Genomic DNA, 11,320 nt, shown 5'->3' on the forward strand with positions numbered 1-11,320 from the left:
TCCTTAATGCGGTTTTAAAAAGCTACCAAATACAAGCCTAACGCTGAATTTAAACTTCCTCCACTTGCTAGAACGTCTATTGCGATTTATCCTTCCCATTTCACAGTTGGTTGAAGTGGAGCTGAAGTACATTTGGGATGGTCAATGTAGAAGTACCACGACTGCGGTCACCAAGATCAACGTCCAAAACAAGAGCCTAACTACGCAAGACACTTCATTGCTCGGCTTCTATGCCACCGAACCCTCTTCAAGATGCTTCGGAGGGTTACTCAAGCGCCGGTGGATCCAGAAAACAGGATATTCCAGTATTTCTCACATTTCTTCAATATTTTTACTTAATTCACCCTGGAGGTACAGGCAATTAGTCCATTGGTCTACATAGGAATTGTGGAAAGAGGTATATCACAGATCAGGAGAAGGCACTCCATTAATTATCCTTGCCTTGGCGTTGCAGAAGCTTGTAGTAGCGGCCCCTTCTTTTGATCAGCTCCTCATGAGTTCCTTGCTGAAAAATTAGAAAAAAAAATGCAAATAATTCTCACAGGTCAAAAGTTCCAGAATAATGTTACTGCTACTAAATCGAGGAAAGTTGAGCAAAAATACAAGTCTGTCGTGCCTCTCACCCAACACACCCCAAATAAGTTAACAGATTGGAGGCAAAAAGGACGTACTTTAAGGTGTACAACACCAAGGTTCGAAATGGAGGAGCTCACCTCGACAATACGACCCTTATGCATAACAATGATGACATCGGCGCAACGGATTGTGCTCAGTCGATGCGCGACTATTAAAACGGTCCTGCCTTTTAGTGAAAGAAAAAGGGAAAATAAAACCAAGGACCAATAAATTCAACGCTAGTAGAATTCTGGATCAGACGCTTACAATACAACAACCTTAGAAAACAGCTACCAAACAAAAACTGTCCACGAAAGAAAAAACTACCCTCACCCTGCATGGCATTTTGCAGTGCCGACTGCACCTGAAATTCTGACTCTGCATCCAGTGCTGAAGTGGCCTCATCAAGCAGCAGAATAGGGGCATTCTTGAGAATTGCACGCGCAATCACCAGGCGCTGTCGCTGGCCCCCACTGAGACCCGCAGAGCTGGAGCTGGAGCCACCACCCACTATACTGTCATAGGCCTTGGGAAGATGATCTCGTACAAAGGCATCTACCTGTGCAACCAACGCCGCAGCTAAAATTTCGGCCTTCGTGGCTGTGGGACGGGCACAAAGGATGTTATCCCGCACAGTGGTATGGAAGATCTCGGGCTCCTGGCTGATGTAGCCCAATAGGCGACCGCGCAGCTCCATCAGACTAAAGGCGCGAATGTCCACTCCATCGAGAGTAATGCGACCCGAAAGGGGCTCGTAGAAGCGCTCCAGCAGAGCCAATACCGTCGATTTACCTATGTTGATTATGAATGGAATCGAGTACAGACGAGACCGTCAAACTTCTTTCCGATGGCGAATTCCATCACCTGAGAAGGAACCTCCCTAGCTTCCTTATGATCAAAGTAGAGATAGTTATTAAGGCCTGACTTCAGAGATTTACTTGTGTGTCCTGGTGCAATTCCACTCATTCACACACAGTTGATCCAGCTCTCCAGAGTAAAGATTACATGGACTACCAACGCGGGGCTTAGGGCTTCCTACAACACCAATGATACGTGAAGAGAAGGTGTAAAATGCAGTACAGAAGTTATCATGGCTTTAGAAGTTTCACCAAGACGGATATCAGCCTTACTGAATGCTGATATTGAGTGTTTACTCAGTTAATTCAAGCCAAACCGAGACTTTGGGGCTTACTTAAAAAAATACTTATTTACTGCTAAGTACATCTCTGCTGCTGTATTTCTCCACTTTTTTCGATGTCTAACTATGTAGTACAACTAAATCATCCCAGGTCAACCAGCTTCGCTGCGCCATCAGTGTCGATCCCGCATGCCTTCACTGCTCTGATAGTCGTTTTAATTTCGAACTCAGAAAATCCTTCTCCCCGATGTCAAAAAAGCTAATTCAGCTCCATGTCACATTCAAGTTTATTGTGCTTATCAAAAGAATTACACCTTAGCACTACCCGGCATGGGTCAATTTTCCGAAATTGAAAATGTTTGCAGATGGTCGTGTTGTGCTCGCAATTGTCATGGAAGATTTCGTCTGTGCCTACATCAGGCTTCCAAGATCAAGCGTTCTATAATATGATCGAATGCTTATTACACTTAATGACTGTCAACGCTGCAGGAGCCCATTTTTAGTGCGGCGAAAATCGTCAATGACATACATACGTACGACCAACTGTCTTTGAAACGTTGACACCGTCTCACTGTAGATAAGCTTTAATTCCTCTGTAGATGAGAGAGTTTATCCTTCTTTACTCATCGCGTTCTATTGCACGCACAAGCTACAACCATTGATTGTCTTCTTGGATGAAGATGTCCGCACTAGAATAGTCCAAACGCGATTTGCGTGTCGGCCAACTACTACCATGGTAACGTACTTTTACGTGTCTATGATGGTTAAAGTCTCCATTCTACATTTCATTTCAAACTAATTGAGCAATTAAACAGCTTTCATGATCGGTTAATACAGAAACAGATGTCAGAGTCATAGACATGAGAACACGAAAACTACACCAATTTTGGCATTATTGAACAATGAAAAGCAGAGTGTGCAGTAATCCAACTAACCTGCACCGGATTCACCCACAAGTGCAACCACTTTGCCAGCAGGAATTTCAAAGCTGAGATCATTAAACACCATAGCCTCGGGGCGATTGGGGTAGCTGAAGGTGACATTTTCAAAGCGGATCACAGGAGCGGAGTCTGTGGTGGCTACCGAAGGGAGCCTGCAAAGACCACTTTTGTAGGCTAGCGCCTCACTGGTGGGGGGATAGGAGAGGAGCTACAACACCAAGCTGATAGTAAGGTGGGGGAATTGGGGCATCCACTAAAATATGGCTTGGTTCAATTACGCAAATATTCTCTACTCCTATAAATGTATTTTTCTACAGTGCTGTTCGTCCTTACGAGGAATACCCTGTCACATTCATTGGTGCCTCAAAGAAGGCACTTGCTGTAAATGGTCGAATTTTGGGGGACTTAGCAGAAATACAAGTGAAAAGTGGGCTCTAGGCAGAACAAATTTAAACCATTTAATAAATATGAAGATCTACCACCACCCTGGATACCAAGGATTAGTTGATAACCCAAATAAAAGACGTGAATGAAATCAGAACTAAAGAATGATTGCCCTGCGCACTGTGCATTCCAATAAATGAGTTTTGCTTATGAACAAGGACTTATGAGAAAAACGTAGCGATGCCTAATATTCTACAAAGATAACAAATTGGCTCAATTATTGTAGTATGGAAATGGCCAATTCCACTTTAATCACACAAACAACTCACCTCAGAGATGCGCGCAGCAGCCGAGCTGCCTCGGATAACCTGGCCGAAGAGGAGGGAGATTTGGGTGAGAGATCGATGGACAGCTTGTGCGGCCACCAGAAAAGCCATGAGTTGACCAGCATCCATGTCGCCTCGATTTATTAGGTTGCCTCCCAAGTAGAGCACTCCCAGCACCAATCCTTTACCAGGAAAGAAAAGGTGTATTACGTTTCCGAAAAAAAGTAGGATTTTCCTTAGGCAAACCCCTCAAAAAGGCCGAAAAAACGCTGGCTTCTTCGATTCTACCCACTTACCGTTCACTGCGAAGTTGGATAGGCCTTGAAAGCACCCAATTCCATAGCCCAGGTTTTCGTGTAACCGACATGCCTCGCTCGTTCCCTGGCGATACCGCCTAAACAAAATGAATCAGACATTCTGTAAAGTAATCGTCCTGATTAGTATATAATAGAGAATCAGGCTTACTCCACCATTTGATCTTCCATTGCCAGTGACTTGACGGAGCGAATGTGAGTGAAGGCCTCCGTTGAAATTTCGGTGGTTGCATTACTCTGTAGAAAAATACACATTACTTAAATAATTGAAATTAGAAGCGTTGGCATAGTACATAGGGGACAAACCTTGTCATGAGCAACATGACTCATGCGACGCAGTTGGTTACCGATTAGGCCGCCAACGAAGAATACAAGTGGAAGACATCCCATTAGAGCGGCGGTTAGTGTTGGTGATATCATGTACATGGCAATACCCGATCCAATGATCTGAAGAATCCAAAAGTGACTTTTTTTATAGCGGGTTGATTTCACGTTTACTGAACGACCGTTTAACCGCAAAATCCATTTTTTCCCAAAGAAGCGCCAGGAATTACGCCATGCAAATGAGGAGGATGAGTTACCTGGGCTCCACTACGAAGACCTTGAGAAATACAAAATTTGAAAGAGCTCTTGAAGTCTTGTACATCAGCTGTTATTCTAAAAGTAAGGTAAAAATAAATGTCCACAAAAAATTTGGTATCTGGTTTGAAAAGGACACAGGGCATAAGACTATTCCCCAAATAATACAAGAGACGTTAGATCAGGAGGGTAATTAGCAAACAACGGTGTAAGTTTATGCTCCCATTGTAAATCCATTAAAGCAAAAAGATTAAAATTAGAAACGAAAAAACAAGAGGAAATCCAAACCTTTCAATAATCCAACCAGAGGTCCTTTCATCGAAAAAGCGCACTTTCTGGTATATTACATGCTCAAAGAGCATATTCCGCAAACGACAAGCAATACGCTCACCTACAGTTGCCAGGAAGCCAATATACGCAAATGTGCATAGTGACTACAATGGGGGAAGTATATCGTTCAGAGTGGAAATGCCACAGACAGTTGACGGAAATGAGAATAGGCGACTTATCCAGGTAAAGGGGCCAACCTGAAGTGAAAAAACTCCACAGAGGCGAAGAGCAGGTGACCTGAGGGCAGACGCTGGAATGGAGTGGGGATGTGCGAATTGGGCAAGGACATTAATAAGATCGCCCAACAGTATAGGAATACGAATATTGTAATAAGCTGCACCAAATGCACCCTTAAAGTAAAAATATGCTGTTTTTCGCCTACCAGAACCGCAAAAACCAAATATGTTAGGTCGGAAAGAATGAGAGAACATAGGGTTTTTAGGGTGAATGTATTCGCTGGTACACTTAAATCTGGCTTCCTTACTGCCGCCTCAAGGCCGGATAGTGATTGCAATGATTCTTCAAAGGTCAAACCGTCTTTGATTTGGGATGGGATCGAAAATGCAGCGGCAACACCTGCTGCACATAAACTGAAAGAGGCGTAAGACCGGAAGTTCCGTCTGACATGCAGTCGAATTGTATTCACGGTTTTAATGTCCGAAAACCTAGTATAAAGTTGTCGATAAGGTCTTATTAATATCGGTTTTGTCAGACCTAGCAAATATCGATACATAGACATAATCGAACACGGTGCTGTACGAACTGAGGCTGCATAACAAAGGCTAACTGGGCCAACTTTTAGCTAAGAGTCATTTCGAATACGCCGGTTTTCTAATGGTCAACTAAAGCAGCCTTGGCCTTATCACTTCATTTTCCTCTAAATAAACAACATTTTGGGCAGTTTTAACAAAATTTATTTAAAAACTAGATTTTAAAAGGCATATTATTCTTTAAAAGGGTTTTTTTGGTTTATTGAGCTTCTTATATGCTTCGGAAAATTTTGCGCAGGTTTACTTGCTCATGAACTTGCTTGCTCCCAATTGACACCGAAAATCAAAGCCAATTCGAACAAGGCTGCAATTTTTTTTTGCTAATCCTGACGTGCATCAACTTAACCATGAGACAAAGTGCCATTTTTCTCATCCGCGTTTGTTGAGTACTACTTAGCGTTGCAAATGTGTGATGTTAAGGTGGGAGTTCTTATGCAATTCCGACAAAAATAAAAAGGGTGTGCTAGAGCAAATATATTTTTTTCACCTTATAGTTGCTATGACTCCTCCAAATTTTCCCCTACTCTTACCTTTCCGTCCATCTGCTACGTAAATGGTAATTTCGTTTGAAAAATACTCGGTTGGATAGGTGAAAAAAAATGTATTGCTTTAACGTATCCACAAATATTCCTCTCAACAAAATCATTATAACACATAGTGTGGAGTCTAAATTCTCTACTCGTTAGTTGCTACCTAGTCGTATTTTACGTACCTCCACTGCATGCATGGGATTCAACTTCTCCATCCCAGAGATATAAAAAATGCCACCAAAATGCACATTAGTGATTCTTTTCTTGCAGATTTACTTTAAAAAGGAAACTGTGATATCCCTATAGCCCAAATTTGTATAGTCAACTGTCGAAGAATCAAAACGGTTTTGCTATAATCTGCCTGCCCTTAGGGTAACTCATCGCCTTTCAGCCTAAGAAAACGCGATGTTGCTTGAACTAACCCATCACTTTTGTACAAAATACGGTCTTTTAGCCGCGGCATGATTAGTTCACCGCCCACATAACACCGCAAGGACAGATGAACTTTGCCCTGTAGACACCTAAAGGGGTGCTAGCATCCATTAGCACCATAAAATGATAGGCCTACAGCCAGCATACTACACCAGCCAATCGAATACATAACACGCTCTGTATGACCTCACCAGATAGTGAGAAAGTGCGTGGCCCAACCAACTTATTTATGCGCTCGTATCAGTGCCAGAGCCTCTATTTTCGCTCGATGACTGATTCGGCTAGCGCACTGACGGAACACAACGAGCTCGCTCGCATTTACGAGGTTTTGGAGCTCTATTCCGGTGAGTCATACCTTCACATGCTTCTATCCCATCCATCATTCACCGTTCCCTCCGAAACGTGTGCGAACGGGTTCGACGAGCCTAGGATTCAAACTAGAGGCACCCCTTGCCATTTGACAACTCACAGGGGGGATGGGGATTGGGCAAGAATTATGAGATGTAGATGAAGACGTCTCTTTCTCTTCTTTAGAAATGGTGAAAGAAGTGAAGGCTGTGGTGCAGCTGCGTGATGCGGCTAAGGAGCAATTATCGATGGATGAACGAAATCGTCTCTCCGTCGCGTACAAACACAACACCGGTCGACTTCGCACTGCCTGGCGTGCCACGCCGGAGATTTTATCCAACGCAAGGAACTTCACAATAGCTGGTCTAGTACGTCGAGTTCGGACACAGTTAAAAGATGAAATTTTAAGCCATTGTCAAGAGGTCATCCAGCTTCTGGAGAAGCAAACTGTCACTCGAGATGAGGATGGAGTCTTCCTGTTAAAGATGTAAGTTGCTAGTACCTTGTAAGGCTGGGATAAAAAAGTAGTGGGGTGGAAGTGACGAGTTATTATCGCTTTGAGTGGATTAATAGGCGTGGAGATTATCACCGCTATCAGGCAGAAGTAGACGGAGAGAAGATGGAGCATCAGATGCAGGCTGCGAAGGCGTACACCGAGGCCTCAAAACTGGCAAAGGATGTTCTCACACCAGCAAATTCGGTGCGTCTCGGACTCTCGCTCAACCACTCCGTCTTCCTATTCGAAATCGTCGGCGACCGTACTGCAGCATGTCTACTGGCAAGAGAGGCACTGGAACAAGCTCTCAGAGCACTTGATGATGCCGATGTTGAGTGTCAATCCGAGGTGACCGTTATTCTTCAACTTCTACGAGACAATCTCACTATTTGGACTGCTGAAGATTCCACCAACGAATAAACAGTCAGATATATCTCCCCATTCCTGATGCCTCCAAATTCTCATGTTAACGCGCCCCTCCCTATTTTCCTGCCTCAGATGCGGCAATCATTATGCGAAATGTTTTCTTCATCATTGAATAACAACTGTATGCACCAAATAGTGGCGCAAAGAGATTAGTCGAGGTCAAAGCATTGAAGCATGAACATTGTCCTAAATCTGAAAAAAAACTGCTTAAATTCTATAGGCCGTTGAGAAGCATAAAAATTGTTAAATTCGATAGTGCAGATGTTGGAATCATATTACGGCCACAAAACACCTAAGCTGGGGTAGTCATCTTGCCTCTGATACCCCTGTATTGAACGTGCTAAGCACTTGAAACAAATACGTTCAAAAGTATTGAAAGACCGGATGTTGTTTTCGTTAAATGAAATAAGAAGGGTTATGTGTTATTCAGGCTTCTATGATCAAGTGTTCAACATTCTGACTGGGTGTTTGAAACACTGAGAGAATAGGGCGACTGCAGGCTAAGGATAACCACCACCACCACCACCACCACGGCCTTTGGCATCATTCAGTAGAGAGAAGTCGTTAAAGGATGGAGTGGGAATGCAGTGTCAGGCATACGTTTTAGCGATTCGTTGAGCTAAACGATACCGTAGGAAATAAAGGCAGTGGCGGGGTGGGCACATGAAACATTTTGAGAGAAAAATTATTGGGGAAGTGAGATTCTCTATCCAGCGCCCCTTAGGAATTACGCTAGCAGTTGCTTTACAGTTGTAATTTAGGCCATCTGTTGTATAAGAAAACAATAGGATAGTGGATGCATAGGTAGGCACTTGCCTGTGGCCTAATGGAAACGTGATTGGGTTTCGGCTTGATTCACATTGACAAGATCCCTTAAGCCACCCGAAAGGGTAAATGCAAGCCATCAGTTTAATGAACAAAATCAACAGCATAAATTCAAAAATTAAACAGCAATCTATTACACATCATTTTAAGAAGGATATAAAAGTGCAGCTCATATTTTCCTCCCACCTAAGGCTGTGCAAATTGAGTCCAGAAAAAAAATACAGAACATCCCCCCCACAAAAAATATAGTGATTATAGCGTACCAAGACTTTCCTGACGACGAATGAAGACGCAATACTTGGGTAATACATATATATATATTCGACATACAGAAGGTATTAGGGCTACCAATACGACCCAGAGACCAGACCATCCGGCGGGGTACAGTGGCCAAGACAAAGTAGCTCTTCACCAAAACCGCGAGTTAAACAACCAACGTATCACATAATTCCTCTCCTCTTTTGAACATCGTCCCCCGCGCTTCCCTTGGTCAGCCCCCAGCGTCAGCTATCACAAAGTAGTCGATGTTGTAAGGAAACACGCATCGCAAAGTCACTGATCCCTCTTGGCAATTCAAATGCAGCTGGAGTTTCGTCCAGTTTGGAAACTGGATCCAGGAATAGGGGATTGTACTAGATAGACACAGAATCACTGGCCTAAAAGCAGATTTATGGAAAGAAGGACAGGATTCCACACAGATCCGTGGGGAAAGGATTTCGTGCCTGTTTCTCCTCGCCACGTTGTTCTCACATCAAATCTGTCCGGCCATATCTATCCGAGCTTTACCCAACTGGCAGAGAAGTGAAAGAGGTACCGCGAGTTCACTTTATCGACAACTCTATGCAGATACGGTAGGGGAACTCTGCAACGAAACTTCCAGATGGTTCACGGCCAGTGTCGCTTCAGTTGTTAATATCTTTCCTGCAGAACACGGCACTGGGCAGTTGCCAAGGGTAGACGTCAGTTTCAGACCTTCTATTTGAGCATATGCACTTCTTTCATCCCGATAAGGATTATCACCCAGCAGTAGAAATCAGGATTGATGCCCTTTAGAATCGGGTTCGCTTTCCATTGACACCAATGTAGCAACTCGAGACTTCCCTGAGGACGAACGAGGACACAGTACTTGCGCAGAGTATATATAATTGACATATAAAGGATATTTCGGCGACCAGCATGGCCCGAAGGCCAGCCCACCCGCCGAACGTATAATAGTGGAGGTCCAATGTGACCCCTTTACAGAAATCTACCGTTAAACGAACAAAAAGCCAGCGTATTACACCAAAACTCACAGATTATATTTCCAAAACTGTACTCAAAAGCGGTGATGGGGAAATTATTGCCAAAACTTACAGTCCTTCCCCTAACATTGCTAGCGAGTTTTCAAGCACAATCAGCATTAAAGCAGCCAATTACAAATGCACCAGTGACCTTGAAAAGCGACTAAAAAAGGTGGCAAACTGTAAGTAAGCCCAGGCTTTTAAAATGAACGAAAGAATATAAATGCAAGATAGCACCTAATATCTGGTTTTTTTAATTAAAGGGAGCTGGTTTGGGTCATGTGTGTTGGGTCTCAGGTGTGGCTAACGCCAATAACATTGTTATTGGCTGAACTAAACATTGTTTTGTCCTGATTGGTTAAACCGCCACGAAAATTGACAAATAGAAATGGCAAAAGCGCCTGCCAGTTTGGGACTGCGGCACGAGCCGCACTCTGTCATCGATCAGGGGCGGGTCGGTAAGGCGATGGCTTCGGCTGATACGGATCTCATTTGTGGTGTGTGCACAAATTTGTGAGTTATTTGCGCAAATATTGCCTTTTTATTATGGCACGGGTAGGGTACAGTGAAATGGGGCCGTGCTTATTCGCCAGGTGACTGACAGTCACCTGGATGGGTCACTGGGTGATTCAGCTGTAGCGTTTTGCACAGTCACATGTCAGTTATCAATTGACTTATAAAACAACCGTTACTGCTATTATGAGTCTGAAATTAAAGAGCAGAAAGTAGGGGATCGTGCCGTTTGGTGGAAGTTGAACCAAGTATGAATGGCTGGAAGAATGGAGATGTGACTACTCCCAAACCGGCGGTTGGTCGCTCGTGCATCTCCACCTCTGCAGCGCCTCATGGATTTCCTCGCACAAGGGCGTCCTTTACAACAATGGTTGTGCGGGTGAATCAGAGTAGGCAGACTGTTGAGTACTAGGTTCACGTATGTGTATGCCCAATGTTAAGGCCACAGTGCCATGCCCGACGGGCTAGGGCATATTCCTGTGCATCAAATCAGTGAACCTTGTTTGTGTTTTCGATTGTGCCGAGAAGGATGAGTGATCCCTACAGCCCACCATGCGGGCATACGTTCTGCTTGAGACCCTGCCTGCTGCCTCACGCCAGAGCGATGACAGCGCGCTGCATCCGTTGTCATGCGACGTTCGACTTGGCTGAGCTGCGTCCCAACTATACTATTGCAGCGAAGCTCACTCTGATCTCGATGAAACGGGAGCCGCAGCAGGATCAGATGCCGAAGCAGCAGGCGAAGAACAAAGGCGACTGTGTGGAGGAGATGTCGATTGGTGAACGGAGAATCAGGGAAAATCCTCCCTTCTCTATGCGTTGCAGCACCTGCAGGAGACCAGTCGGAGCGAAAGAAGTGGATACTTGCCATCATTGTCATTGCAACATCTGTTCGCAGTGCCGTGAGAAACACCGCGACAGTGTAAGCATCAGTGTTTTTTGCATTCCAGCTTGATTTGTCTGTGTTCTTCGATAACTTATACCCATTTATGCTAACGACAGGCGGTTCAACTGCCGCAGAAAAGTAAGTAAGTGCAATTTGTCTCAAACCAAGGACATTCCCGTTTGTTTAA

General features: G+C 44.2%; 3 protein-coding genes across 3 annotated transcripts in view; 2 read left to right on the forward strand and 1 right to left on the reverse strand. All coding sequences in view use genetic code 11, as the record gives it.

Moving 5' to 3' along the window:
* Window positions 1-427: 427 nt before the first annotated feature.
* EGR_08975 (ATP-binding cassette sub-family B member 8) lies at window positions 428-5,366 on the reverse strand (the record flags this gene model as incomplete). Its single annotated transcript, XM_024498224.1, has 12 exons — window positions 428-505; window positions 714-802; window positions 949-1,407; window positions 2,689-2,902; window positions 3,408-3,586; window positions 3,701-3,798; window positions 3,870-3,955; window positions 4,025-4,165; window positions 4,300-4,375; window positions 4,586-4,731; window positions 4,825-4,977; window positions 5,010-5,366. The coding sequence occupies 12 exons, from the start codon at window positions 5,364-5,366 to the stop codon at window positions 428-430; spliced, it is 2,076 nt and encodes a 691-aa protein (XP_024347366.1).
* Window positions 5,367-6,627: 1,261 nt separating this feature from the next.
* Window positions 6,628-7,623, forward strand: EGR_08976 (14-3-3 protein gamma-2; the record flags this gene model as incomplete). Its single annotated transcript, XM_024498225.1, has 3 exons — window positions 6,628-6,703; window positions 6,894-7,194; window positions 7,281-7,623. 3 exons carry the CDS (start codon window positions 6,628-6,630, stop codon window positions 7,621-7,623), a joined length of 720 nt encoding a protein of 239 aa, XP_024347367.1.
* A 2,499-nt stretch (window positions 7,624-10,122) lies between these two features.
* The window catches only part of EGR_08977 (hypothetical protein), a gene marked incomplete at both ends in the record, with an annotated part of 1,420 nt that continues 222 nt past the window's right edge, over window positions 10,123-11,320 (forward strand). Inside the window, 2 exons of the mRNA XM_024498226.1 lie at window positions 10,123-10,247; window positions 10,776-11,169. Of these exons, the coding sequence (XP_024347368.1) occupies window positions 10,123-10,247; window positions 10,776-11,169 (519 nt within the window). The remainder of the gene's footprint in view (window positions 10,248-10,775; window positions 11,170-11,320) is intronic.

This window comes from Echinococcus granulosus, assembly GCF_000524195.1.
Source record: "Echinococcus granulosus chromosome Unknown EG_S00126, whole genome shotgun sequence".
NCBI lineage: Eukaryota > Metazoa > Platyhelminthes > Cestoda > Cyclophyllidea > Taeniidae > Echinococcus > Echinococcus granulosus.